The sequence below is a fragment of the Thermothielavioides terrestris genome, chromosome 3 (genome assembly GCF_000226115.1).
Source record: "Thermothielavioides terrestris NRRL 8126 chromosome 3, complete sequence".
Taxonomy (NCBI): Eukaryota; Fungi; Ascomycota; class Sordariomycetes; order Sordariales; family Chaetomiaceae; genus Thermothielavioides; species Thermothielavioides terrestris.
The window spans coordinates 1747190-1773455 of record NC_016459.1 but is presented as its reverse complement, the minus strand read 5'-3'; the positions used below and the strand labels follow the sequence as shown (position 1 = coordinate 1773455).

Below are 26266 nucleotides of genomic sequence, written 5' to 3'. Positions count from 1 at the left end.
AATTGGGTACAAGTCACTGGGTTCCTAGTTACCACCAATATGACGGACACGCAGCAGACAGCCGCGCCCCAATTCGTCCCGCGCTTTCGCAGCGACGTCTACCCTTTCATCTCGCCGTCGAAATTCAGGGGCTCGCTGAAGGACAAGGTGGCTATCATCACGGGTAGTGCTGATTCTTTCCTTTTTTTTTTTTTTTTCCTCCCTCCTTCCTTCACTCACGGACTGACCTGCATCTATTCTGTCTCTCGCATTGGGACACTGCACTCTCCTCTCTTCTTGCACAAATATGCGACTCCGGTTACTACACTCGTACTGACTGCTAAACGTAGGAGCCGCCGGCGCCATAGGCCAGGCACTCGCCGAGTCGTTCGCCGTGGCCGGCGCAAAGCTGGTGTTGACGTACAATAAGACGGTGCCGCCGCCGGCGCTGACGGAGCGGTGTCTCCGCTTTGGGGCGGGCGCGGTCGAGTTTGTCCAGTGTGATGTTGCGCAGCTGGAGGGGTGTGAGGCGCTTGTAAGGAAGGTGAGTGGGCGACAAGCCTCGAAGAGCATCAAGCGGCCGCTTGGTGACTGCTGCACCTTGGAGAGGTTATGAGGTGCCTTGCTCTTTAGCCACAACTTGGCTTATTCACATTGTAGACACTGGACCTCCACGGCAGGGTAGACATCCTGGTCAACAACGCGGGCGCCAACGGCCTTGGACCGGTTCGTACCGCCCCATCTTCCGAGATGTCGGTGAATACGCTGACTAGGCCGAACCGTCAGATGTACGCCCAAGACCCGCGCGACTTCATCCACGACATGGCGGTCAACTTCCATGGGCCGTACTACCTCATGCGGCTGGTGGTGCCCGAGTTCCGCCGCCAGCGCAGCGGGTGCGTGCTCAACATCGCCTCCCGCGCCGGCACCGTGGCCATCCCGTACAGCACGAGCTACTGCGCCAGCAAGGCCGCGCTGATCAACCTGACCGCGTGCGTGCAGAAGGAAATGGACGTCGAGGGGCTCGACGACGTGCACCTGTACGCGCTGCACCCGGGCGGCATCAAGAGCGCCATGACGCTGAAGAGTTGCGTCTCCCTCCCTCCTTCATCTTAAATTAATCAAACCTTCCCTACCACCAACAACAAACACGCCTACACACACCTAGATAGCCAGAAGAAACGCTCACACGTGTGCAACCGACCGACACAGAGTACGCCGCGGACTCGATCTCGGCCCTCCCGCCCCCAGCACGAGCCTCCTTCGCCAACACGCTGGACGTGTACAACGACTCGCCCTACCTCAACGGCATGGTGTGCGTGGCGCTGGCGGCGGGCGTGGCCAAGCGCGCCCTGCGCGGCCGCTACTTCGACGTCGGCCAGGACCTCGAGGACGTGCTCGCGCAGGAGGCCGCGCTGGCCGCCGACCCGGACCTGTACGCCCTGCACACCCGCTTCCTGGGCGGGCTGGCCAACGGCGGCGTGCCGCCCGGCGGTTACCGGGGCGCGGAGGAGGGTGCGTGGGAGTTTCCTGGGTTTTAAGGCTTTGAGGAAGGTGGGGGAAGATGTTGGTGGTCTGGAATACGTCCTTGCTTTTGTGAAGGGCGTTGAGCGGGAATTTGTGGTTTCACAGTGGAGTATGTGAACAGGGCTGGAGGGTGGGGGTGTGAGGGAGGATTGGGGGGAGGGGCTTGGAGAGAAGAGAATCCGGTTTACAACTTGTTGATTCTACTCGAGAACGTTGGAAAGCTTCAACCTTCACCACCAAGTTCTGAAGTTCCGCTACCTCGACCTCAATGCCATGTGTGGTTTAAAAGTGAGCTTGCGATGGATGATTGGAAGGGCAGTGGAAGCAAGGGGCAATCAACGACTGCTCAGTCTTCTCCGCAGCGGACATGGAAACGCAACCGAGGGGAGAAAAATCACTCATGGGTGCACGCAGCACGACAGGTGAGTGGGGAAACCGATGTGCTCCCGAGAGGCCAGCATCCGGCAAGCCAATTGCCGGTTCTTCTTCCCGCACAAAAGAGCACATCCCTGTCCGCTGATGATCTGATGATCTGATAAGATGGGCCTGCAGCGCTGGGTTGCACAACTGTGGAGACCCAGAAGCGGAAGCGGTTCTGCGAGTCCCTCCGGTTGGCTCTCGGATACGTGGCCAGCAGGGATAAGTTGGCATTGGGGGTCTCCGGTGCCGGGTGGTGTGGACTGTGGAGGTAGGGTAAGCGACCCACGAGAGGGAACCCGTCTATGGAGCTCAGGGGGAGGGATAGCAAGAGGGGGATTGCGCCAAGATCCAGCTGGTTGAGGAGGGGAGGAGGTGGAGTGCTGTCTTCGGAGCCGTCGCTTCGGCCGCTTGCTCCGTGAAGCAGTCCTGTCGAATAAAGCGGATGTCGAGCACGTCCGGGCCACTCTCCCGCATTCTTCCTCCAGGTCCTGCCGCAACTGCCTCTTCACCCTGGCCAGTTCGCGTGGAACCAGCCTAGTCACAGTTCAATACCCACAAGCACAACAGAGTAGCACCGCTGCCACTTGGTCGCCTCTGTTTGCCTTCGAGCCCCAAGACCCATCGTCCAAAAGCCGTTACAGCCATCTGCAATGGGCTCCATTCCCGAGCCTCAGAGCTCCGTCGAAGGTTCAACGCACCCCTTCAAAGTGCTCATTGTCGGTGGCTCCTACGCTGGTCTCTCGGCCGCCCTCAATCTTCAAGATCTCTGTAGCGGGCTGCCCCCGCGGTGCGCACCGCAGCCTAAGGAGGAAGATAGCGGGGCCGAGCGGAACGAGAGGCCGCAGTTCTCAGTCGACATCACGATAGTCGACGAGAGAGATGGTTTCTGTAAGTCCAGCTTCACCTCTCACCACCAACCTCAACACTTTCTCCGTTCGTTGTCTCTGATTATCGCGCGCGGCCAGACCACCTCATCGGCTCGCCCCTGGCGCTGGCGTCCGAGGCCTACGCCGACAAGTGCTGGGTCCGGTACGAGGACATCCCCGCGCTGCGGGCGGCGCCCAACATCCGCGTGCTGCACGGCTCGGTGCAGGCGGTGGACGTGGAGCGCAAGACTGCAACGTACGTCGCGCACGGGGGCGCGCAGTCGTCGACGCTGCAGTACGACTACTTCGTCGCGGCCGCCGGCCTGAGGAGGGCGTGGCCGGTTGTGCCCCAGTCGCTGCGCAAGAAGCAGTACCTGTTCGAGACGGGCGACCATATCCGGGCGACGACGGCGGCGAGGCACGGGGTGGTCATTGTCGGCGGTGGTATAGCCCCTTTTACTTTCTTTCTTTTTTCTTTCTTTTCAATTCCTCTTTCTTTGCTTTTCTGTTTGGGTTTAACTTGAAGTCTCTGCAGGCGCTGTGGGCATCGAGATGGCTGCAGAGCTCAAGCTGGTGCAGCCACAGCTGCGTGTCACGCTTGTGCACTCGCGCGACAAGCTGCTCTCGTCCGAGCCGCTGCCCGACGAGGTCAAGGACCGTAGCCTGGAGCTGCTTCGCGACGCTGGCGTCGACGTGCTCATGGGCCACCGCCTCGACCGCACCGAAGAGGTCACGGACGAGGCCGGCAACAGGTGTCTGCGCGTGCACTTCACCAACGGACACAGCATGCTGGCCGACCAGGTCTCGCTGGCTGTGTCCAGGAGCGTACCCTCGACGACCTTCCTGCCGCGCCACGTGCTCGACGATGAGGGCTACGTCAAGATCGAGGCCAAGTACGTACACACATACACACACATTCTCTCTCTCGTTCCAGCTCCCGTCTGTTCATCGTGAGTGCTGATCACATCGCAGCCTGGCCTTCGCCCCCTCCCACTTCGCCGTCGGCGACCTCGTCAAGTGGTCCGGCATCAAGCGCTGCGGCGCCGCCATGCACATGGGCTACTTTGCGGCCCACAACCTGCACCAGTTGATGATGCAGGCGACGGCAAAAACGGAGGCGGAAAAGGCACCGCCCAAGTTCCTCGAGCTCGACGAGATCCCGCCTATGATCGGACTCGCCGTCGGCAAGAAGGGCGTGTCGTACTGGCCCCAGGGCGGCCTCAGCTCGGGCGAAGAGGTTATGAAGCTGTTCTTTGGGGACGATCTTGGATTTTCGAGTAAGTGTCCGTCTCTTATCCCCTTCCCGCTGATCGCAGAGATGTCTGCGAAGTACAGACTCGTTTGCTGATGGTGCAGTTTGTTGGAATCACCTGGGCCTTGGGGGCAAGAAGGCGGTTTAAGTGGACTTATGCTTTTGCAACGTGTTTATGTCAGGGACTGGTTTGTGGGATGTGCTTCGGTAAAGATGACTGAAAAAATCGAATGAACTTTCACTGTGATATTACCCGGTACTTGCTTCTTTGGCGAGATGACTCGCGGAGAGTCGCTTTTCTACCTACTAGCAACCAGCAATAGAACCTTGATATTTTCTTTTCTTTTTTACAAAACCGTTCCCTCCCTCTCGAACCCCTAGATACTCTCTACAGATCTACTGAATCTCGTACAACTTCGGCACCAATCCCACGCCGGTCCCACCCACGGCCTTGTCATTGTCGTTGAGCGGGCATTGGTGGAAGAAGCGCTCGCGCGAGCAGCGCATGAGGGCGGACCGCTTGCGCGGCTAGTCGACGGACTTGTCGAAAAGTCGAAGCCGCGGACCAGATCGTCTACGAGCACCTAGCTGTTGGCGTACTTGGACTCGCCGACGACACTCATGGTGCGCCCGTCGTCCAGGAACAGGTAGTGCATCAGGTTTCACCGCCCAGGTACTTCCACGGTGCCGGCCGCGGAAACGCACGTCGCCCGCCGGGTAGTACGCGCCGATCCGCTCCTCCGTCCTCCTGCAGGAGGAACGCCGCGTGTAAATATCGCTCTTTAGAAAGCATTTCCTCCTGACGACGATGGGAGACGTTCGGGCAAGGGGCCGGGGCGGGGTTGAAGGAGGGGCCTAGAGAAAGGGGAGGAAGAGGGAGAAAAGAAAGAACGGGTGCACCCACCTCAAGGTGCGCAAAGAAGGTGTCATCGAACCGCGCTAGCACAACCATCTGGTGCGAATCCTCGTGCGCGCAGCGCAGGTAGGCGCGTTGCTGCTCGCGCGAGTCCGTCTCATTCCAGCCTTGCGCCACGCGCAGGTCTTTCTGCCAGACGTGGAACAGGTCCAGGTGGCGCCCGTCGGCGTGGTCGAGCGCGACCACGCTGAAGGCCTCGCGCAGGTGCGGGCTGTACCGGCAGCACAGGACGACATGCTCGGCTGAGGGGTAGGCGGCGTCCGCGGACGAGGAAGGAGGGTGGTCAATGGCAAAGCCGAAGGTTCTCAGCTGTTGCGTTCTCCGGTCAGTGCCAGACCATTGCGCTTGCGCGTCGAGGCGGAAGGCTTCCTCGCTGGAATGCGCGGTGAAGACGGCGTAGACGTTGAGCCAGAGCTGGCCGACGCTAGGGGGCTCGTCGGTCTTCCAGCTCACTGTCATGGCGGGGTTGCGCCTTGGGCATGTTGTTGGAATCCTTGGGCCGCTCACTCGACTTGAGGTCTTGCGGCTCGAAAATTGAGTCGGCGGCTTTATGCAGGGGCTTAGGCAGAGGCTTGTTGCCAAGTTCCGTGTCGCAAGAACTTGACTAGTAGAAATTGGGGTCTGCGTTAGCCTTTTGCACGAGGTAGGCTGTCTGATACGGATGCAGAAGCTTGGGAATGGACTCTGAAGAGGCAGCGGAGTCAACGAGTTGCCGCAGTGTCTTGGCCAATGGGGCTATGTTCTGGAAACCTGCCGGGGATAGACTGCGAAGAAGAGGATTCAAGAAAGCATCAGGGAACTTTCTGAACTCTTGTTGATCACAGCGTGCTTCGGCACCAGGAGCAGCGGTGGTGGCCGTGTACATACATGCATGCCGAGGAAAAGAGAAGGCGTCCCGTCCGGCAGACAGCTCCGACACGCCCACCTTCCCTTGAACGCACCCACTATACTAGCTCCCTTGGGCATTGCCAAGACAAACGAGGGACCAGGATTCATTCTCGAATCCTGGAAACCAGTTCGCAGGCCATCGGCCGTTTCGAGGCACGCCTCCGAAGAAAACAGCCAATGAGAACGGGCTTAGGGGTTGAGACAGCGTATTGGGGGGTGCGGATCTGATAGCTCTGAACGGATTACACTAGTGTACACTAACTACTCGAACGCCACAGGGCGGATCAGATAACTAAATATTCGCCGGCCCCCGGTCGCTTGGCACCCGGTCCCGGAGGACAAGCACTGTCCGCGCCGGGGCGGCAGTGAGGCGAGCTGTCCGGCTCCCGTCTCCTGAACTGGACGAATAGGTTGATCAGATTGTGATCAAAAAAATTTGCTCTCTGGGATTGGATCCAACAGCGCCTTGAGCAGCGAGGTGACACCCTTCTGGCCAATCCTACCCAAGCATATCGACAGGAGAGCCCCCATGTTCTACCCCTGGACGTGGGACCAGGGACCTTGCATAAATAATCAATATTATACATATCTAGGCAACAATCTTTGCTGTATTCGTATTCCCGTTGGTTGGCCCAGCCTCGAGAGCCTAGAACCAAGGAGGGGATATCAAAAGCGAGATGACTGCAGGGGCAATGCATCGGACCGGAGTGGTACTGTACATCCAGGGGCTAGCAACTGGGCTTACACTACTGCGTAGACACCAAGACAAGAACAATGCCATTCAGTCCTTCGAGAGGAGCTAGCAGAAAGGAACCATCTATCTCAGAAACGAAAGTCGGAGAAGGTAAGTGGGAGTAGTTGGGGGGTTAAAGAGCCCATAGTTTAGAGGCGGCCGCAACGTGCCGGTTGTCGTAAACCGCATTCTTCGGCTCGAGCAGATGCTCATGGCCGACTGGTGTAGTGGTTATCACGTCTCGTTCACAAGAGTTGGACACAACTGGAGCAATTCCACCGAGAAGGTGCCAGGTTCGATCCCTGGGTCGGTCATTTAACTTTTGTTGAGGTCTCCTGCGTTCCCACCCCGAAGGAGTGACCCCGTCTGTTGCAGATGCAGGATATTGACGATGTCTTATGTAGATCCCTGCTATAGTTACATGGACATGTGCATACGCCGACAACTGTGGAAGCCCCTGAAAATGGCAGGCAAAAGTGCCAACAACCTCCCAGAGGTCACGTGGAAGGCGCGTGACCGTTCTTCCAGCAGCGTTACCAGGTGGCAAATTCGTATCCCCCGCATTGCCGGTTTGTTCCCGGAAACCTGTACACATAGCATGCCATGTCACATGTGCCATGGATTCTCAAAGAAATACGTACATACAGTTTCTATGCCTTGCTTTGTCGCGCCATCATCACGCAAGACGTCCAAGTACGACGAGACCACGGGAGGACGCTGCTCTGCATGGAGACGGAAACGCTCAGACTCGGGGAAGACGCCGTTTCGGCTCGAGAACAAGCCGGAACGAGCCCATCCCAGACTCCCGGCAGCGCGACCAGCAAGGTTTCCACCAGGTCGAGGAACGAGAAACGAGCGTACAGAGGCCTGACCTGTGCCAACTGCCGCGCGCGAAAGGTACGAGGAGCCGTGACTCCTGACTGCCAGCGAAGAATGGCTGACAAGTGCTCGCTCCAGGTGCGCTGCGGAGGTGGCCAGCCGAGCTGCAAGACGTGCGAGGTCTACAATGACAAATGCCGCTACGACAGGGTTCCGCCCTTGTCGCAGGTCATGGCCATGGCGAAGCGCTTGCAGGAAGCCGAGGAGACCATCGCCAGGCTGCGCGCGCAGGCCGAAGCCTCTCCACGCGTGGATGCGCGCAGCTCTCTGTCGTCGCCAATACCGCAGATAGCTCCGACGGCGGCGCCGCCGAGCTTGAGCCCTTTCACTCCATCGGCTCCATCGGAACCCACAGTCACGGCGCCGCCTGCTAGTGTGGTACCAGCCCGTGAGCCTGCCACGTTTCGGTCTGTCGGGCCTTCTGTGAATACGCCCACGGCGTATTTGGAGGCCCCGAGCCAGGCCTTGCCCCCGGACTTGAGTGTCGACGAGAATGGAGAAATCCAGTATCTCGGCCCGACGTCAGCCGTGCATGATCCGCACAAGCGCAAGCGTGTTCCCGCCACCACCCAAGCCTCCTCGGCAGCAACCGGAGACTTGTCCCGGAGGGACGTCCGGTCCGCGCTCATGACTTACGCCGAGGAAGCCAAGATATGGGAGGAGTTCGCGTTAGGAAACGCCTCGCTGCAGACGGGTATCCCTCGTCAGATCATCGCCAAGCTGTTGCATATACACTGGACTTGGGTGTCCCCAATGTTCATGTATGTATACCGTCCAGGTAAGCCTCAGCCCTCTTTGCCGCCGATATGAGCGTTCAAGAATTTCAAGCAGCTGACACGTTCGCAGCCTTCGTTCGTATGCTATAATCCCCCCTTCTCCGCCTCCCTCTAATCTGCAATTCCCAGCTGATTCAAAAGCAGGCGATATGGCGACTAGGGGTCGCTATTACTCTGAGCTTCTCCTCACCGTAATATGCGCACATGCATCCAAGTATCAGGATAGCAACTACACCGAGTTTCTGCTTGCTCGAGTGCGCTCTCTCCTAGGTTCCGCTATACAGCAGCCCAGCTCCATCCCGACAGTCCAAGCGCTTCTGCAGCTTAGTGCGTATGAACTCGCCCGCGGCTCCATATCCCAAGCGTGGGTGTACAGCGGGATTGCCTTTCGCATGGCCAGCGACCTCGGGCTTCAGCACAGCGACGCGGGAATTCACGGCCTGGGCCCTGTCGACGTGGAACTTCGGAAGCGTCTGTTTTGGAGTTGCTATTTCTGGGATAAGTACGCCATGCTTGACGGAGGCCGTGTTGGCATGTGCCTGCTGACCACTATGGGGATAACAGAGCGACAAGCCTCTATACCGGGAGACTGCCCGCCGTCACGGAGCTGCCGCAAGAGAGCAGTCTCGACTTACGTCCGTCGCTCTTCCACACCACCCACTTGTCTCGTTGCGCAAAACTCTAACCTAGATGTCATAGTCGATGATTCCATGGAGCTGGAGAGGTGGACCCCTTATTACGGCGACTCCGTTAACCTCGCCAAGTTCGCGCAAACCCCGTATCCACCGAGCACCAGCCACGCTGTGTCCTGTTTCTCGAACTCGTGCAAGCTGTCCATCATCATCAACGACATCATCGTGCAGCTGTATTCTCGGCGGAGTCGGGCCATCACCGAGTCGGCGCTGCGAGATATCAGGACACGTCTCGACGACTGGCGGACAGCGTCGCCGGCCCATCTGCGGTACGATCCGGACGCCCTCCCCAGCGTCAGTCCGCCGCCTCACATTGTATCCCAGAAGTAAGGAAGCCACCACTCTTGCTTTGTCCCCGTCCGCCGTCCTTTTTTTTTTTTTGCACCTACTAATCTGCATCCCCCCCAGTCTGTTGTACTACACAACCGTGATCCTCGCCCACCGCCCATTTTGGTCAGTGGCAGCGTACTATCAGGTGTGCATTACCGCAGCGCAGAACATCGAGAAACTCTTGCTGCTGCTCGAGTCGACCTTCGGTCTCAACCACATCACATATCTGATGGGATACTGCATCTACACGGGCGCCTCCGTCGTCCTGGAGGACGCCAAGCGCAGCAACCTGGGGACGGAGCACCCGGTGCTGCGCACTTTCCTCCGCGCCCTCAACGCGGGCACGCGCCGATGTCCGCTCCTTGAAAGGAGTATAAACATCATTGTCAGGGGCCTCAGCCGCACGTCATCCGACCAGCCGAATGCTCCGCCAGACTCCTCTGCCGCGAGTTGCCATCTAGGCGGCGGCCCGCAGACTGCGCCGGACGCGAGCGGAACGCACCTGAATCCCTACATTCCGGCGTTCCCCTATTTCGAACCCTCCTCACCGCAGGACTTCAACCCGGAAACGTACCTCGGTGGCGTCAACGCCTTTGGCTTCTTGGATTGTTTCCCGGAAATGCAGCTGGACCCGGGGGGCGATTTTGGGTCCTCTATAATGGGCGCTTAAAGATGCTACGGGTTATATGTGCGTTGCTTTTCCGCGCTGTCAGGAGAGTTGTGGGAACGTGGCGCAGTGGCAATCTCACGTTCATTCATGTATGTATGGGAAAGAAATAGCTAGGCCCCATGAAGCCACTCTAGAATAACTGGGCGAGCCGTTGTGCATCCCTCTTGCTCTAGCAGTTCGCATCAATTCTTGATACCCGTTGTTTGCTCCGCTAACGTGTCTTCCTTCAACGCGGGTCTGTCGGCTCGCCCGGCTGTGGTCTGCATCTGTCTGTCAGAACCATTCTCCTCACTGTAATTGCTTGAGTCTCTCGGGTTGTGTTACTTACTCCTCCGTCGACGGGCATGATCAGCCCGGTAATCCATCTTGCCTCTTTGCTCGAGAGGAAGAGGACGGCTATGCGATCGAAAAGAAAAGAAACATCATCAGTCACAAACATGTCCACACACACACCACCATATCACCGAAAAGGGAGATTTGCGGAGCAAGGAGAGGAACGTACCGTAGCCAACATCCCAACCAGTACCCTCCAGCTTCATCAGGTTCTGGTTGATGCGGGCCTGCCTCATCTCGGGCGTCATGCCGCGGCCGCGCGTCATGGGCGTGTACACCATGCCCGGGCACACGCAGTTGACGCGGATGTTTTCTCGCCCGTGCTGCGCGGCCATGGCCCGCGTCATCTGGATGATTGCGCCCTTGGTCGTGGGATAGAGCAGGCTGGGATTGCCGCCGAGTACTGCCTCCATGGTAAGCTTAGCATGATGATGATTGACTTGACATTTGATGAAGGCACGAAAATGAATGAAAAATCAAAAAAATCAACCTACGGCCGCTGACAGACGACATGTTCACGATGGCGCCCCGCCCCTGCTTCCGCATCTCGGGAATCGCATACCGGCTCATCAGCACCATGCTGGTCACGTTGATGCGGAAGTCCCGGTCCCAGGCGTCCAGATTAACCACGGTGGCGTCGCCCATGGCGCCACCGACTCCCACTGCAGCGGGTATGCCATGACATGGCATGACATGGTTAGCGGCCGGGATCGCTGAGCAACAACACCAAGAACCGAGAAAACGGACGCGTACCATTGTTCACCAGGATATGCACTGCTCCAAAGAGCTCGACCGTCTTGGCCACCGCGGCCTTGCACGACTCCTCGTCCGTCACGTCGGCCTGGATCACCTCGGAGATGCCGCCCTCCTCGTCGATCATGCGCTTGGTCTCGTTGGCCCACGCGACGTTGTAGTCGAGCAGGGCCACTTTGGCGCCGTGCCGCGCGAGCAGGATGGCGGACGCTCGGCCGTTGCCAATCTCGCCTGTGCCGTGCATGTTCTGTCAGTGAAGGGTGATTGATTATCGATCAAACTTGAGACGTGGGATATGGGGTCATGACGTACCGTCCATTCGCGAACCGGCGCCTGTACGATGCAAGTGCCTGGTTAGCAGGATATCTTTTCTTTTTCTTTTTCTTTTCTTCTTCTGCTTCTTCTTCTTCTTTCTTGAAAACGACGCGCTGGGCATACCTGTGACAATCGCCACATCGCCGGCGAAATCAAATGCTCTCGGGGGCGCCATGGGCAAAACACGTAGATTTGGCAGCAGCCTCTTGGACGATCAAGCTCACTTGGCAAGCCGTGTAGGAAGGAAACCTGGAATGCTAACCAGAGATGTGGTCTGTCTATGAGGTTTGGAAATTCCTGGTATCAAGTATTCGCTCACTTGGGACATATTCTGAGGTCAGTTATTGCCGTCCATGACTTCTGCGGATCCCGGCCAGCTTCCGCGGGGACTGCCCGACGGTCAAAAGGCACACCAGCTCGACTCCACCAACGCCACCCTCCCTTTCCCCCTTTTTTGCTCACATGCCCGTGTGCTCACGCCAGCGCCACCCCGCCTCGAGCAGCCTCGCGGCTAGTACTCCCGGCCTGCGCTATGAACCGACATCGAAGTGATGTGTAATCTAGCCGATTGGGAGGTTTAGCTGGCAAAGGGATCTGCGGAGATCTCGACGCTAGGCGCAACTCCCCCTCCCCCCCCCCCCCCCACGAGGCCGGGTGTCTCGGACAATCCTCCGCCACCGGACACGCAAACCGAAGATCTTCAGCACGGGGCTTGCTCTTGGTCGGATCGTCGACGACCCCCAGCCAACGAAATTGTAACCTGGCAAGTGGTGGTGAGTGTTGGGTTCCCGCTTCAGGACTGTCTCATCTCAATTCTACGGGAAAAGAGGCTCTGGGCGCTTTTGCGAACTTTCGAGACGTAAGTGAAGAAGCACGAAATGCTGATTTACATTTTTTTTTTTCTTTTATTTATACACACAGACCGTGTCTTCCAGTGTTTGAGCTGATCAAGGCCGAGAGAGCCAGTAGTCTAACCAACGGACAATCCCGGCAAGACTCTCCTCTTTGACCCAACCTAAACCCACGCATATTTGTTACTTACTTGGCCTTTGCAAAAGAGAACCGTCGGGGGCCTGGCACATACGCTGATAAGGGTCATTCGGGTCGCCCCGCAAAGCAAACCCGTGTTCTACCCCGGAAAATAGCTGGTAGTGATAAACTTTCCCTTCCTGCTGCAGGATGTCCAGAGCACGCCTCCTCGACGGCACATCGAACGTGTGGTCGACCTCGGAGCAGGAAAGAAAGAGCGGCTCTGTGCTCCGTCAATGCCGGTGTCAGCAAGCATCTCAAATTGTTTCCTTACACGACAACGGGGGCCACAGAAAGAAAGATTTCCATACTCTTGATGTTTCGGAAATGGTGCTCTTTCAAGAAAGCCGGATGGGCAAAAGCGCCCGCGGCCACCGTCTCCTTGGCGAGCTCGTCACACACGTACGGCGCGCCGAAGCAGTACCCGACGCAGGCGAACTTGGTCTCTGGGTTCACTTGTCGGTACCGTGAAGCGACGCAGGAAACCCATTTGGGCACAGCCTCGTTGGCGAACGCCGTGTGTTTGCGCTTCCACGCCTCGTAGTCAAAATCGGGATTGCTGTTGTCGTGTCGGTTCTTGCGATGCTTCCAGACCGGGTCCTGCTTGCCAGTTAGCAACAATGACCTGGTCATCATGGGGGACGGGGCACCAAAATGGGTGTGTGCTTCGGGCATATCACGCACACCGCGGAAGTAGTCGAGGCCCAGGACGGTATACCCAGCATCCGCGAAGGCGTCCATGACCAGGAGCCCGTTCGTAAACATGCCCCACACATCGGGAAAGTAGAGCAGCACGTTGCCGTTGGCCTTGCCCTCCGGCGGGGTTGAGATGTACGTCTCGACGCCCGCAATGGTTTCCCAGGTCCCCCTCGGCTCGCCCTCGTGGATTGTCCCTTTGAGGCAGCAACTTCCGCTTGGCTTGGCCAGGTACGGGTCTTTCTTCTCATGAGTATGCGTGTCCGAGGGCGCGGGCCCGGTGTGGGAAGGCTGAGATGACTGCCACTGGCCCATCATGGGATCCATGCAGGCAGGGGTTCCGTGGGTTCCAAGAGGTCTTTGTAGCGGAAAGGGGGAGAAGGCTTAGACGTTGGCGTGTGCTGTGAGAGCGGAAAAGGGAAGTACCGAGTCTCTTGATCATGAATATGTATGTGCCGGCCCTCCATCTGCAATCCTGTCTAAATGAGTGACTGTGCTCCTCGGGAATATCGCCAGAGATGTGCCGAGAAGCGGGCATCTTGTCGGCCACTGCCCGCGGGCATTCGCCGTGGCGATGGAGAGGATTCGCGTCGCTCCCACCATCTCCGCCCCCCCGCCTTGGCCCATGTTGATTCGGTCCCACCACTCCCGTGTTGGCAGCATGCGGGGCCCCGGGTTATGGGGCCGGAACCAGGGGTTATAAGATGATAAGGGGCAGATGCTCACCAGATGTTTTGCTGTCCCTCTCCGTGCTGATATTCCCAACGTTTCTCCTGGCTGTCTCCAGAGTCAAGCCGTCTCTCTTGCTTGGCCCCGTCGCTAGCCCCGTCTCTCTCGATTTTCCACGCGCTGCAACCTAGCCCGTTGCACTTGCAAACACGTTGCGACTGCATCTCAACCATGTCCTCCCCGAACCAGGCGCCAGTCGGCGCGGCGGACCGGCCAGACAAGCTCAAGATCGTGCAGGCGGATGACATGGACGTCAGCGAGCAGGAGAATGCAGTTGGATACAGAGAGTATCTGGAGGCTCTGGACGTTGAGCCGACCGTGAGAGAGGTCAGTGCCTAGCCAACATCCACCGTGACCTCTTCTTAGCTAAAAGCGAACCCGGAGTCTCTCTGACTCTACGCCACTTTGAACAGTTGAGAAAGCTGCGGTGGAAGATCGACCTCATCATTCTTCCCATGTTCCTCATCACGCAGGCCCTGCAGTTCATGGACAAGACGTCGCTCAACTACGCGAATCTGTTTAACTACCAGGATGCCTTGGGGTTGAAAGGGAACCAGTTCAACTACCTGTCTGCGAGTACGCAAATGATGCCGATGGCCCATTGGAACTCAGCGAACGTTTTCCCTGACCGAATACCCTTCTCGCAGTGGTGTACGCCGGTTACTTCTTTGGCCAGTACCCGTGTGGCTGGCTCATCGGACGGTATCCGGCTCAGAAAGTCCTGGCAATCAGTGTCCTCGCCTGGGGGGTGTTGGTCATTCTCATGACGCAGGCTCGGTCCTACTCCAGCGCACGTAAGTCCTAATTACTCTACCTGCCACGACTCGCTCCATGCCGAGGGACTAACAAGTTCCTGCACAGTGGCCGTTCGATGTGAGTTCCAAAGCGTCCCCAACATCCCCTCCGCCCGGACTAACAAGTTTGAACGCCAGTCATCATGGGGATATTTGAAGCTGCCGTTACGCCGTAAGTCCACGGGATATTCATTCTTACTGGGTACGCCGCGGCACACGCTGACGCCGTTTCTTTCAGGGGTTTGACCCTGATGACTGGGTTCTGGTACACCAGGCGAGAGATCCCGCTGCGTCAATGCATCTGGTAGTACGTGGTCTCTACCGCATTGCGATCACAGTCAGCGCACTAATCTTGGCTGGTGGTTGTAGCTCCGCACTAGGCTGGGGTGGAATCGTGAGTTTTGGATTCTCCGAGACGGCCGGCGAGCCCTCTAAGTGCCAGCGCGCTGACCTCACATTCCCGTCCAGATCGGATCCTACATCTCCATGGGCATTTCCAAGCTCCCCACGGATGTGAAGCCCGATAGATGGGAACTGATCTTTTACATGGCAAGTCGCACACGTTCTAACCATACAACTTTGAGGTATGCTAACAAGAAAACAGCTCGGTGGCGTCACCTGCCTGTGGGCCCTGGTCATCTGGTTCTTCATGGCGGACTCTCCAACCAACGCCCACTTCTTGAGCCACCGTGAGCGTCTTATTGCGGTCAAGCGTGTCGCCAGCAACGAGACTGGCATCAAGAACAAGCGCTTCGACCGGAAGCAGCTCTGGGTCGGCTTCACGGACCCGAAGATGATCCTGCTCTTCATCAGCGTGTTTGCGGCGTATGTGCTCTGTCCATCATCATCTTCCTTCCGTCAGCTTCACGATGGCTGATTTGGTTCGCATCTCAGGGCAATTCCCAACGGCGTCGTCAATTCCTTCTCCACCGTCATCATCCGGGACATGGGTTTTGACACCACGAAGACCACCGAACTCAAGTCTGTGGGAGACGCAGTCCAGGTCGTGGCGTTGCTCATCGGAGGCGCCATTACTCTGAATATCCCCAACTGTATGTGCTGCCCCGTGGTGCATATCGACTCAGGACACCGCGAGCATGCTAACCGGAGCCCCTTTCTCTTTCAGCCCGCCTGCTGACGGCCACCGTGGCCAACCTCCTCTGCACCGTCGCCGCAGCCTGCATGGCATACCTTCCCCGCTCCAACACCTGGGGCCGGCTCGTCTCGTTCTGGCTGGTCAACTCGCAGTCTGTCGGCTTCACCGTGTCGCTGACCACCATCTCGTCCAACATGGCCGGCTACACGCATCGTTCGCTCGCGAGCGCTCTGGTGTTCACGGCGTACTGCTGGGGCAACTTTGCTGGTCCTTTTGTCGTGAAGGAATCCGATGCGCCGAGATACGAGGGTGCCGCCATCGGCCTGTTAGTCGGCTATGCCATCAAACTCGGCTGCCATCTCGCTCTTCTCGGTAAGTAACCTCAAAACAGCCATGGCTTCTTCACACACTGATTCTGACCTGTTGCGCTGCAGTTTACATGTTTGTTGCCAATAAGCTCCGCGACCGGCGCTATGGTCCAGCCGACAAAGCCGCAAGCGACGAGGCTGGAATGCGGGACAAGACGGAGTTTGAGAACAAGAACTTCAGATATGTGTTGTAATCTGTAGGGGAGTGCATACAACCCTGTTCATGTTCGAAGTTGGCACGAGACGTAGCTCGTGGCCACGAAACCAATCATAGTAGTACCTATCATGTTCCATACCTACAGCTTAATCTACCTTGGAGAGGAGAGCGCCCGTCTTGATGCTCTCTGACGGTTCTTACACCCACTCGCTCCACCGCAAGCCGTGACGATACACCAGCCCGTCGGCCTCGAACTGCGGGCCCTCGGCGTCGAGGATGTAGCCGAGCTCGCAGCGGTCGAAGCGGACCTTGGGCTGCTGCTGCTCGTAGAAGGCGTCGAAGCGGGCGCTCAGGGCGTCGCGCAGGTTCTGCACGTCGCCCGCCGGGTGCAGCGCCTGCCACGGCCGCACGCACGTCGCGCCCTTGCACGACTTGAGCACCAACAGCAGTGCGTCCAGCCGCGCGAGCACCTTGGCCAGCGGCACGCCCAGCAGCGTCGCCGGCGGCGTGGCCGTGCTGTGCAGCAGGTTGTCGAGCTGGTAGGGGTCGGTCTGTTTGGGGCAGGGGGGTACCCTCTTGTCAGAATAGGAGAAAAATAAAAAGAAAAAAGAAAGGAAGAAAAAAGAAAAAGAAAGGAAGAAAAAGCAGACTCACCTTCAGGTCGTACAGCTCGTGCTCGTTGTTGCACCACACCGCGTAGTACAGGTTGTACTCGGACCCGATCACCCGCAGCGCCTTGTAGTTGTTGTTGAGCACCAGCCGGGCCTCGTCGTCGCGGAACAGCTTGCCCTCCGACGCCGCGAACCCCCAGAACTCGACCGTGACGTGCTCGTGGTGGCGGCGGCCGGTCGCCGCCCGGTCGAGCTCCTCCCGGCTCAGCGGGATCGGCTCGCCGTCGAAATCCGCCCGGCTCTTCCCCCCCGCCAGGCTGAGTATCGTCGGCGCCAGGTCGACGTGCGCGGTGACCACCTCGGCGACCTCCCCCCGCGGCACGCCCGGCCCGCGCACGATCAGCGGCACGTTGATGTCCTCCTCGAAGCCGCACTCCTTGCCGGGCTGCAGCCGGTGCTGGCCGATGTGGTAGCCGTTGTCGGTCGTGTAGAAGACGTAGGTGCTGTCGAGCAGGCCGCGCTCCGCCAGCCGGTCCACCACGGCGGCCACCAGCTCGTCGACCGACTGCAGCGTGCGCAGCCGCTGCCGGTAGAAGTGGTCGTTGAAGGCCACGTTCTCGGCCGACTGCCGGCGCAGCCGGCGCACCCAGTTGGCGCCCGTCGCCGCCTCCGGGTTGAAGTTGGGCGTGCGCGGCACCCGCGCGTCCGCGAACAGGTGCTTGTGCCGCTCCGCGGGGATCGGCGGCGTGAAGGCGCCCACGATCTTGTTGATGTCGTCCGGGTTGTCGAACGTGTGGTTGGTCAGCAGGCTGGCCTGCACGTTGCTGTGCGGCGCCACCGGCGCGATGCCCAGGAAGAAGGGCCGGTCGCCGCGCGCCGCCTCGTCCAGGAAGCCGAGCGCCTTCTGCGCCAGCACGTCGACCGAGTGCTGCCCCTCGTAGCTGACGGGCGCCTCCCGGTTGCGCTGGAAGCTGGCGTTCAGGTACATGTACGTGTACGGGTCCAGCAGGAAGTCGGACCCGTTCCAGCCCGCCGGGAACGGCGCGTTGTAGTTCTCCACCGTGTGCGCGTTGAACAGCTTGCCCGTGTAGTACGTGTCGTAGCCGGCTTCCTGCAGCCACAGCGGCAGGTAGGCCGAGTTGAGCCCCTGGCTGACGAACTTGGGGTATCCACCTGCAACTTATCGTCAGCGTCTCCTGTCCTTCCCCCCAGACGCAGTCACCCCTTGGAGAAAAGAATGGCGAAGATGTTCAGCTATGTCCTACCATAAGGCGGGTTCACGTCGGTGACGTTGGTGTTGTGCGCCAGCTTGCCCGTCCACAGCGAGACTCGGGCCGGGCAGCAGATGGCCGTGGTGCAGTAGTGCCGCTTGTACAGCGTGCCCTGGTCGATGAGATGCTTCTTGATCAGGGGCAGGTAGTCCAGCGACTGCATGTGCAGGTCCTGGTCGTCCGTGAGCACAAACACGATGTTTGGCTTCTTCCCCCCAGCGCCAGCAGCAAATGGGCCGCCCGCACCCAGGCTGGGCCCGAGCGGTCTCTGTTCATCGCCGCGGGCGAGGGCAGCGGGCAGCTGCAGACTTGCTGCGAGGGCCACTCTTGAGAATCGCATGGCAAAGATCACGGGGGGTCAGGGACTGCTCTGGGATGTGCCTGTCCGAGACTGACTACATTGCACTGCCGAGTCGTATGGGCCTTCTTTATGAGTCTTCTCGATACCATCGGGAGCCTGGCGCAGCCCGGGTTGATGGTAACCGTGGGGGATTGTGGAGCCTCCCACAATATGCCGCCTGGTGTTGACGATGGCGTTATTACCCCCGGCAATTGCAACGGATGCCGCGAGCCCAGTTGTGGCCATGAGGAGATGCCATCAGCGCAATCCTGAATCAAAGCGAAACCGACCGGCAGGTTGCTTTCCTGCTAGAAACAAACGCGGGAACCGGACTAAACTCTTCTGCAGCGACACTAGTTGTTGAGCCAAGCCAGTTGAGTGGGTGGACCAATGTTTCGAGCGCTTGCGACATCGACTTACAGATGTCGTGATCGGCCGAGAGCGGCTCCTGCGGCGCTATCAACAACAACGACACCAGGGACACCACGCGGCTCTCGGAGATAACTACGTGGGGGTATTATGAATGGGCCGAACAGCCGAGTACTGGGAGTTTTGTGATTGAATTCTCTCCAGTTGTGGTAGGGGTGCTTATTTTATTCCCCTTTTCAGACCAAACCGCTTGATGATCCGCTTCTCTCTAGAAAGAGAATTCATTGATGATACTAGCAGCTCCTTCGACTCTTTCTCCGGCCTTATAGTTCCAGATGGTCCAACGCTCGGAGGCGGAAGGCGCACCGCCAACGGACCAGTCGCCGCTCCTGGGCAAGTCTGGGGGTTCCAACGGGCACGGGGGGACGTATGTCTCCATCACAGCAGTGTCACCCGGGAGCAGCGTCAATGGGGATGGAGGCAATGGACCGGTGTCTAAGAGCAATTCGGCCGACGAGGAGGCTCCAGGACGTGTCGAGGCTGTGGGACGGGGCCATGTGGCTCGCATCATCTCGATCCTGCTCATCGGTTTGTCTACCCATATCACCGGCCAACAATGGCAACAACGTGTGTATGTCATGGATGAACCACTAGGCTGACAGCAGGGCACAGGTATCTTTGTTGCCCACGCCGACGGTTCCATACTGCTAGCAACTCACCCTATCATTGCCTCGGAATTTAACGACTTGGAAAACTCGAGCTGGCTCATCACCAGCTTTGCGTTGGCCGGCGCCGCCACCCAAACTCTGGTACGCACAGCCACCAGTACTCCAGGAGGTTGAAAAACTGACACACGCGGTCTGGCAGTACGGGAAGATGAGCGACATCTACGGCCGGAAGCGACTGGTCATCGTTGCCTATGTCATCTTCGTGGCCGGTTGGTGAGTTGTCCATGGATTTGAATTCTGTTTCATCATCACACTCAATAACTGACTCCAATTGCTAACAAATCATTTAGTGCTCTTGTGTAAGTCAAACTACCGTCCCATCGGTTGCTGGGCGAGCCGAAGCTAGGAGGTTAGCATGCTGACCGTAAAGCCAGCGGGATGGGCCAAACCATGTGGCAGGTCGTCCTCGGCCGAGTCATCTCTGGCGCAGGAGCATCGGGCATGGCTGGTCTTGTCTCGATTTTGATCACTGGTAAGATTGCGCGAAATACAATCCTCCAGACGGGAAAACTGACTGCGCCCACAGACTTGCTTCCCCTCCGTGAGGTCGCCCAGTGGCGCGCCTATGTCAACCTGGTAGCCACGCTTGGCCGCAGCATTGGAGGGCCCCTTGGCGGCTGGCTCGTCGATGTCATCGGATGGCGGTGGTGAGTTTCGAGAAGAAGACAAACAATCCATGGACATTACTTGTTGGAAGGCTAACAATCTGCCTCGCAGGTCCTTCTTCGGCCAAGTTCCTCCCATAGTGCTCGCCATCCTGCTCGTGACCTTCTACCTGCCCGGACCATCAACGGATGAGCCGGAATCTCCAGGTCCTGACGGCACTAACACGGCCGGCCAGAAGAGCAGGTTCAGCCGTGTCGACTTCAAGGGCTCCGTGCTCTTTGCCCTGACCGTCTTGGCACTGCTCTTGCCCATGGAGCTCGGCGGCGTCAAGCTCCCCTGGTCTCACCCTGTCGTTCTCGCTCTCTTCGGCCTAAGCGTTCTCCTCCTGTTCGTCTTTGTTGCCGTCGAGAAGCGGCAGGAGGAGCCGATCCTGCCGCTTGAGATCTTCCACCGACGCGACGCCGTCTTTTCCTTCTTGATCCTCGGTCTTCAGGTTGCTGCACAGTTGGGGGTGTGTGATCAATGACGCAGCTCCAGATTCTTTCTCCTCTAACCGAAGCTAATTGCGCCGTCATCACAGCTCATGTTCTCGGTCCCCCTTTACTTCCAGATTACCGCGCGGGCATCCAACACCGTCGCAGGAGCCCACCTGGTGCCCGCCGTGTTTGGAAACGCGCTCGGCGGGCTGATCTCCGGCCTGCTCATCAAGCGGTAGGTGCATAACTTGGAGAAAGGCCGAGAATCTCTCTTTGCCGTCCCCATCCCGCGGAGCTGGACTAACACGGATCCAGATCCGGCCGCTACAAAGCCCTCGTCATCCTCGCCGTGACGCTCTCCTCCTTCAGCTACCTCCTGCTGATGCTCCGCTGGCACGGCAACACCAACGTCTGGGAGTCGCTCTACATATTTCCCAGGTTGGTTTGCTCCCCCCCAACTTCCCATCACTTCCCTGATATTTCTCCACCTCCCTCTCCCTTCCCAACTTTCCCCCCTCCATCTTCCTCCCCCCGGCCGCTCGAAAGCAAATAAACCAACCCACTAACCAACACCCCCGATACCTTACCCGGGGTGAGCTCACAGCGGTTTCGGCACCGGCATCGCCCAGTCCGCCGTCTTCATCTCGCTGCAGGCCGTCGTCGACCCGGCGCACACGGCCCCCGCCATCTCCTTCATGTACCTGACCACCACCATCGCCGTGACGCTGGGCCTGCCGGTGGCCAACGCCGTCATGCAGGCCGCGCTGCGCCGGAGCCTCGGCGCGCGCCTCCCTGCGCTGGGGCTGGCGCCGGACGAGGTGCGCAGGGTACGTGTCTGCTGTTCTGTTCTGCTTCGTAGCCCGGTTCCCAGTTCCCACTTGAAACCCTTCTTTTATATGTGGCGTGGTGGTGTCTTCGTACTGCTGTCACGACGGCGCCTGGTAGCGTAGCGGTAGTGGTCCGGAGGAGGAGTAAAGAGGATAGTGTAAATACCTGACTAACCCGCGAGGCAGATCATCGAGAACACGGTCTCCGACGTCGACTTCGTCGACCGCATCACCGGCCGCGTGCGCGATGCCGTGGTCGGGTCGTACGTCGACGGCTTGTGGTGGAGCCACGGTAACTAATCCTCTCTCCCCTACCTTTTCCCTCGCATAACCAACCGCAACAGACCCGTATTGTGAAGGTGCTGACAGTTTTGCCAGGTGTCTCGTTTCTGTTCTCCGCTTCAGCGTTTATCCTGGCTCTCTTCATCAAACAGCGTCCACTCGATGGGCCCAGGGCGTAGGAACAAACGCCTGCTTTCCTATTGCTCCGCGAGGCATAGCCACCTTGCCGGTGTTAGAAAGGGGTAGTACAAAAACGTCAGAAAGAGGCATGTATGTGTATGTACATTGCGACATAGACATAACAACACAGATGTGCACCACCGAGATCTGCTCAACAGATACATGAAACGCTGAGCAGGCAAGCAGGACGGCTCTAATCTCGGAAGATCTGAGCTGCCCGCTCAGGACCACGCGAGGCTGACGGAAACAAGACTGTAACCGCCAAGCTGCTGACCTCGAGACATCCCATAACAATTGACGCCGTATAGCACACGATCTAGGCAAGCTACCACCAAAAGGAAGGTATGCCCGCCCAAAACCGTTACCATCATCCAACGCACCCCCTTTGTGCTTCGCAACCACACCCAAAACCAAGTGTCCCACGCTCTGTTCAACCACCCCTTATCCAAGTCAAGGCACGACTGCAAGCCGTAATCTCATCACTTCATCCAAGAAAGCCCACCTCACCTCACCTTACGGTGACTGATGCACCCACCGGAGTCCATCGCGTTCACGAACCCGCGATCCCCAACCCCACGCGACCCTGCCCGTACGCAACACCACCAGCACCAGCCTGCAGCTGTTGCTGCTGCGGCTGCAGCTGGCCGGCGGCCATGGTATTCGTGCCGGTGCGCTCCCTCAACCTGCGGCCCTCCATGAGGCCGCGCAGGCCCCTCTTCTGCAGGCCGATGACGCTGCTGAGGTCGCCGGCCCAGATCTCCCTCGACCCGCCGCGCTCGCTGTCGCCGACCTCGGAGCTGAACTCGCTGCCGCTGACGCTCGTCGTGGCGCTGAGCTCGTCGCTCGTCGGCTGCGCGCTCGGCACCGCCGTGCTGATCTTGAGGCCGGCGACGCCGCCGGCGAGGCTGGCGGCCGTGCTCGTGCTCGCGCCGGCCTCGCTGCCGGCGGCGCTGCCGCCGTTGAGCTGCTGGGCGTCCGCCGGGCCGCCCAGCCCGTCGAGGCCTGCGGACGCGGGGAAGAAGTTGGGGTTCAGCGTGCCGTCGATGCCGCGGCCGCCGCCGGCTGCCATGGCAGTCGCGTTGAACACCGCCGCGGCGTTTCGGCTGTCGAGGAGGCCGTGGAGCCGCTCAACGACAGCTTCTAGCAGGCCGTCGATGCGGTACGGCCGTGCGATCTGGAGGAGGCTGCAGAGGATCTGCGGCGTACAAAGCGGCGAAGACGGCGCCGGAAGGCTCGATGTGTAGAGGAAGTGCAGCAGGGCTTGGACGGTAAGGTAGGTGTGCGGCAGGTACAGGCACCGAGGACGGCTATTCGGCGGCAAGGTACGCGGCGTCGGCGCCGTGTTGATGGCTGCGGGATCCACCAGCGTGCCGGCTGAGGACATGCTACTGGCCCCTCCCTTGCTGCTCGCGCTGCTCGCCGAATACACGGTGCTGCCGCTCATGTTAGTCGGCGTGATGGTGAGGTTGGAGCTTCGGATCGATGATCCGGGTGCCGATATCGAGTTGGACCTGAGTGTCGCCGCATCGCTGCCGTCCTGCGTGGCTGTGCCTTCTCGCAACAGCTGGACGAAGTAGGGTCCCCATCGCCTCGCCACAATCCGAGAGTTGATCGGTATCCGTTCGCCACCGATGCAGAGGATGTCCATGTCGGCCAGCTCCTTCATCGCCAGAGCCTTCTCACCTAGCTCTTCAGCGGCGCGGCCGTGGGACCGGCCGCCGGCAGTGAAGCCCGCCTTACGGGCAAGACTCAAACCTGGGCTCGTGTAGGGGCTGCTGGCGCTGATGAAGCCGCTCATGGGAGACGTCTTCCGGGGATTGTCGTAGAAGCCAAACGCCTCGAGCTCCACCATGCAGACGTTGCTGAAGTTAATCCTCCGGTGGTTATAGTCCTCGACGAGGCTGCGCTTCCTGTTCCCCAGCACCACAAACGTGTTCCGGCGATTCCACAAGACACCGCGGTTCCAGCTTCCCTGGCTGAAGACGGCGCCTCCAGCGTCAATGCGGCTCCAAGTCAACGTTCGCAGATCCAAGGCCCAGAGAGCATATTCCTGCTTGGAAGACGTGAGATATGTGCCGCTGACGACGAAATGGGTATCGATGATGCCGCCGTTCGGAAATCGCAACCCGGGCGGGCTGTACGTGCCGTTCATTTGCCGCTCCGTGAGACGGCCGTCGGGGGTCCTGATCTGCAGCTCGAGTTTGACATCGAGGAAGTTGTAGTTGCTGTATATGAGCATGCTTGAGCCCGGCTCCCTCGCTTCCTGGCTGATGCCTCCAGGCTCTTGCCGCGCGCTGCCCGGGAACGTCTTGCCGAGTTTGGCGGTGACATAGGGGGGAAGCGGGGCGACTACGCTGCGATATGCGCCGCAACTCTTCCCCAGCGGCTGTGTTGAGACCCATTTCAGGCTACGCAAGTTAAAGACGCTGATCTGTTCGATATAGTGGTTCTCTCCGTCTTGGCCGCCGACAACGATCATCTCGGCGCCGCCAGTGCCGTCGATGCTGATACCGATTCGTCCCTCGTTCGGATTGCCCGTAGACGGGTTGTGCTGCAAGGCCGAAAGCGGTGCTCGATGTGAGGCAAACGTCGCTGACGACGGTAGGATGCAAGCGCAATGTGCGTAACGGCCCTGAGGAGCGTCCTGGGTCGGGATGAAGGTCCATTTCTTGGTTGGCAAGTCGTAAATGTAGATATCCGACATGACGGTAACCTCAGGCTGCTGGTCTGCGGGGATGTTCTTCTGGCTCGTTATCGGTGACATGCCCCCGTAGCATACCATCTTCGTATCACCGAGGGCGCACATTGAGTGGAAGTAACGAGGCGGGGGAATGTCGCCGGTCGTCTCCAGCTTTGTCCAGTGCCGGCGGATGAGATCCAGCTCGTACAGATCCGCTGTCAACGGCGCCGGCCTACTCCTGGACAATATCCTTCCTCCGAATACGTACAGCTTGTCTCCCAGAATGGTCGTAGTCGCGCCGACGAGCGGGGGCGGTTCCCTTCCCGTGGTCCGGTGTACGTTGCACATCAGCCCGGACAGGTGCGCAGATGGAGTCGCGGTTCCAACGGCGGTCCCGCCGGCCTGTGTCCTCTGCTGGCCGATACTAGGTGACGGCCCGGCCGACAGCGGGCCAGTGCTCTTGGGCGTCAGGTTGTCGCCCCGATCGTCCGAACCCTCTTGCCGGGAAGAGCTCGCCAAGCTGCTCTGGCTGCTGTTGACGTTCGTGTCCGGACCCTGGCCGGTCTGTCCTCGCGCATATAGGCCACCTCCCATTTCGACTGAGGACGTCGAGTCCATTGTGCTCGTGCGACTGTCCATTTCTGTTGTCTCAACGTCAAGAATGGTGCCGAGACTGCCGAGCGGTTGGGGCGCTGTCAAGGGTGTCAAAGGGCTCGCTGGGGAGATCTGTGGCGGCGGCGGCTCGGGTAAGGGTTTCGAGAGGCTATCCTGTAGACTCAAACTCCGTGCATGTTGCGGCAGTGGCGGACGCGTATTTCGGGACAGGAGAGGCGCGGAGGCCGCGGACCTCTCAACGATAGGAACGGGCGGCTCGGGCGTCCGACGGAGGGAAAGTTGCGACGGTCTCCCGGGTGTGATCTTCTTGATACCGCGGAAGGCCGAGGAAAGGAGGTCGGAGGGTGTCTTTGCGAGGGATCGATCTTCGGTTTCCGAGTCGGGGTACCGGCTAAAATACTCGTCGGCCCCGACCTGCTGCTGGCCTGGCGTACCGAACGTTAGTCCTGAGCCCGACATCGTCGGCCCCAGCAGAGCGCCTGGGCCGCAACAAGCGAGGCGCCTAGCTGTTGTAGCGAGCGATGGAGGCAGGAAGCAAGGCGTTCGTGATGACAAGACTGAGAGACAACGCAAGGACGCAAATGCGCGAAGACCAGGGAGCAAGAAGGTGACGAAGCGGCAACGACGCGCAACGTGGAGAGGACAAGGGACAGGGGCGCAAGAAGAAATTCTGGAAGGCGGGTTTGGGACGGCTGATCCCGCCACGGAGGTGCCGTCGAGGCGCTGTCGGCGTGCGGCACCTTGCGGTCAGGCAAGGAGCGCAGTCCTGATACTGGCGTCGCGGCGGGCCACAGGGAAACCGGGGCCGCCGGGAGTTCCTGGACAACGGTCTCCCCCAGTCAAGCGCCATCAACCCACCAGCGTCCGCCGCCGAATGGTGCACCGAGGACACATTAAGTGACGGGGTAGCGTGATATAAACAGGGAGACAATGACTGCTCGTAAGCGAGGCCGGGGGGAGGGGGGAAGTGGGCGGGTCTTGAAGATTCTCTCTTCCTGGCGCAGCAGCCTCGCACAAAATGGCACGGCGACCGGGGGAAGAAGCGGAAAGGTGCGGCGAGAGTCCACGAACAACGGCGAGCGG

At 59.2% G+C, this 26266-nt stretch overlaps 8 protein-coding genes and 1 non-coding gene across 9 annotated transcripts; 6 read left to right on the top strand and 3 right to left on the bottom strand.

Annotated features, from left to right (window-relative positions):
• Nucleotides 1-39: 39 nt before the first annotated feature.
• On the top strand, nt 40-1520 carry THITE_2049423 (uncharacterized protein; the record flags this gene model as incomplete). The annotated part of the gene is made up of 5 exons (XM_003654134.1): nt 40-166; nt 333-523; nt 640-705; nt 766-1066; nt 1192-1520. 5 exons carry the CDS (start codon nt 40-42, stop codon nt 1518-1520), a joined length of 1014 nt encoding a protein of 337 aa, XP_003654182.1.
• A 652-nt stretch (nt 1521-2172) lies between these two features.
• THITE_2116972 (uncharacterized protein) lies at nt 2173-4496 on the top strand. Its single transcript, XM_003654133.1, has 4 exons — nt 2173-2814; nt 3328-3685; nt 3765-4069; nt 4149-4496. Exons 1-4 carry the CDS (start codon nt 2577-2579, stop codon nt 4190-4192), a joined length of 945 nt encoding a protein of 314 aa, XP_003654181.1. The 5' UTR covers nt 2173-2576; the 3' UTR covers nt 4193-4496.
• Nucleotides 4497-6794: 2298 nt separating this feature from the next.
• THITE_t102 lies at nt 6795-6895 on the top strand. The gene has a single exon. It is a non-coding gene; the product is annotated as a tRNA-Val (tRNA).
• A 1014-nt stretch (nt 6896-7909) lies between these two features.
• On the top strand, nt 7910-10019 carry THITE_2116969 (uncharacterized protein). Its single transcript, XM_003654132.1, has 3 exons — nt 7910-8221; nt 8381-9254; nt 9337-10019. Exons 2-3 carry the CDS (start codon nt 8386-8388, stop codon nt 9926-9928), a joined length of 1461 nt encoding a protein of 486 aa, XP_003654180.1. The 5' UTR covers nt 7910-8221; nt 8381-8385; the 3' UTR covers nt 9929-10019.
• A 135-nt stretch (nt 10020-10154) lies between these two features.
• THITE_53694 (uncharacterized protein) lies at nt 10155-13369 on the bottom strand (the record flags this gene model as incomplete). Its single annotated transcript, XM_003654131.1, has 10 exons — nt 10155-10324; nt 10431-10664; nt 10756-10923; nt 11015-11245; nt 11327-11347; nt 11453-11534; nt 11995-12089; nt 12414-12581; nt 12670-12958; nt 13043-13369. 10 exons carry the CDS (start codon nt 13367-13369, stop codon nt 10155-10157), a joined length of 1785 nt encoding a protein of 594 aa, XP_003654179.1.
• Nucleotides 13370-13954: 585 nt separating this feature from the next.
• Nucleotides 13955-16053, top strand: THITE_2129674 (uncharacterized protein; the record flags this gene model as incomplete). Its single annotated transcript, XM_003654130.1, has 11 exons — nt 13955-14110; nt 14197-14359; nt 14431-14577; nt 14645-14656; nt 14716-14749; nt 14816-14884; nt 14947-14971; nt 15046-15090; nt 15182-15402; nt 15472-15629; nt 15704-16053. 11 exons carry the CDS (start codon nt 13955-13957, stop codon nt 16051-16053), a joined length of 1380 nt encoding a protein of 459 aa, XP_003654178.1.
• Nucleotides 16054-16082: 29 nt separating this feature from the next.
• Nucleotides 16083-18486, bottom strand: THITE_2116964 (uncharacterized protein). The gene is made up of 3 exons (XM_003654129.1): nt 18075-18486; nt 16853-17982; nt 16083-16749 (listed from the first exon to the last, which is right to left on the bottom strand). Exons 1-3 carry the CDS (start codon nt 18418-18420, stop codon nt 16396-16398), a joined length of 1830 nt encoding a protein of 609 aa, XP_003654177.1. The 5' UTR covers nt 18421-18486; the 3' UTR covers nt 16083-16395.
• Nucleotides 18487-19815: 1329 nt separating this feature from the next.
• Nucleotides 19816-22082, top strand: THITE_2116958 (uncharacterized protein; the record flags this gene model as incomplete). The annotated part of the gene is made up of 7 exons (XM_003654128.1): nt 19816-19989; nt 20044-20164; nt 20235-20634; nt 20704-20834; nt 20915-21037; nt 21204-21426; nt 21613-22082. Coding segments are annotated over exons 1-7 (1190 nt in total), but the record flags the coding sequence as incomplete, so codon positions are not given.
• THITE_2116957 (uncharacterized protein) lies at nt 22048-25878 on the bottom strand. The gene has a single exon (XM_003654127.1). The coding sequence runs from the start codon at nt 25184-25186 to the stop codon at nt 22439-22441; it is 2748 nt and encodes a 915-aa protein (XP_003654175.1). The 5' UTR covers nt 25187-25878; the 3' UTR covers nt 22048-22438.
• Between the last annotated feature and the right edge of the window lie 388 nt (nt 25879-26266).

Excerpts from the sequence above, each read along its gene's own strand:
- THITE_2116972 (XM_003654133.1), top strand. The coding sequence starts at position 2,577 with ATGGGCTCCATTCCCGAGCCTCAGAGCTCCGTCGAAGGTTCAACGCAC. Across the intron at positions 3,686-3,764 it reads TACGTCAAGATCGAGGCCAA|CCTGGCCTTCGCCCCCTCCC; the intron begins GTACGTACACAC and ends ATCACATCGCAG. Across the intron at positions 4,070-4,148 it reads GGACGATCTTGGATTTTCGA|TTTGTTGGAATCACCTGGGC; the intron begins GTAAGTGTCCGT and ends CTGATGGTGCAG.
- THITE_2116957 (XM_003654127.1), bottom strand. The coding sequence starts at position 25,186 with ATGGACTCGACGTCCTCAGTCGAAATGGGAGGTGGCCTATATGCGCGA.
- THITE_2116964 (XM_003654129.1), bottom strand. The coding sequence starts at position 18,420 with ATGCGATTCTCAAGAGTGGCCCTCGCAGCAAGTCTGCAGCTGCCCGCT. Across the intron at positions 17,983-18,074 it reads CGACGTGAACCCGCCTTATG|GTGGATACCCCAAGTTCGTC; the intron begins GTAGGACATAGC and ends GATAAGTTGCAG. Across the intron at positions 16,750-16,852 it reads ACGAGCTGTACGACCTGAAG|ACCGACCCCTACCAGCTCGA; the intron begins GTGAGTCTGCTT and ends TGCCCCAAACAG.
- THITE_2116969 (XM_003654132.1), top strand. The coding sequence starts at position 8,386 with ATGGCGACTAGGGGTCGCTATTACTCTGAGCTTCTCCTCACCGTAATA. Across the intron at positions 9,255-9,336 it reads CCTCACATTGTATCCCAGAA|TCTGTTGTACTACACAACCG; the intron begins GTAAGGAAGCCA and ends CATCCCCCCCAG.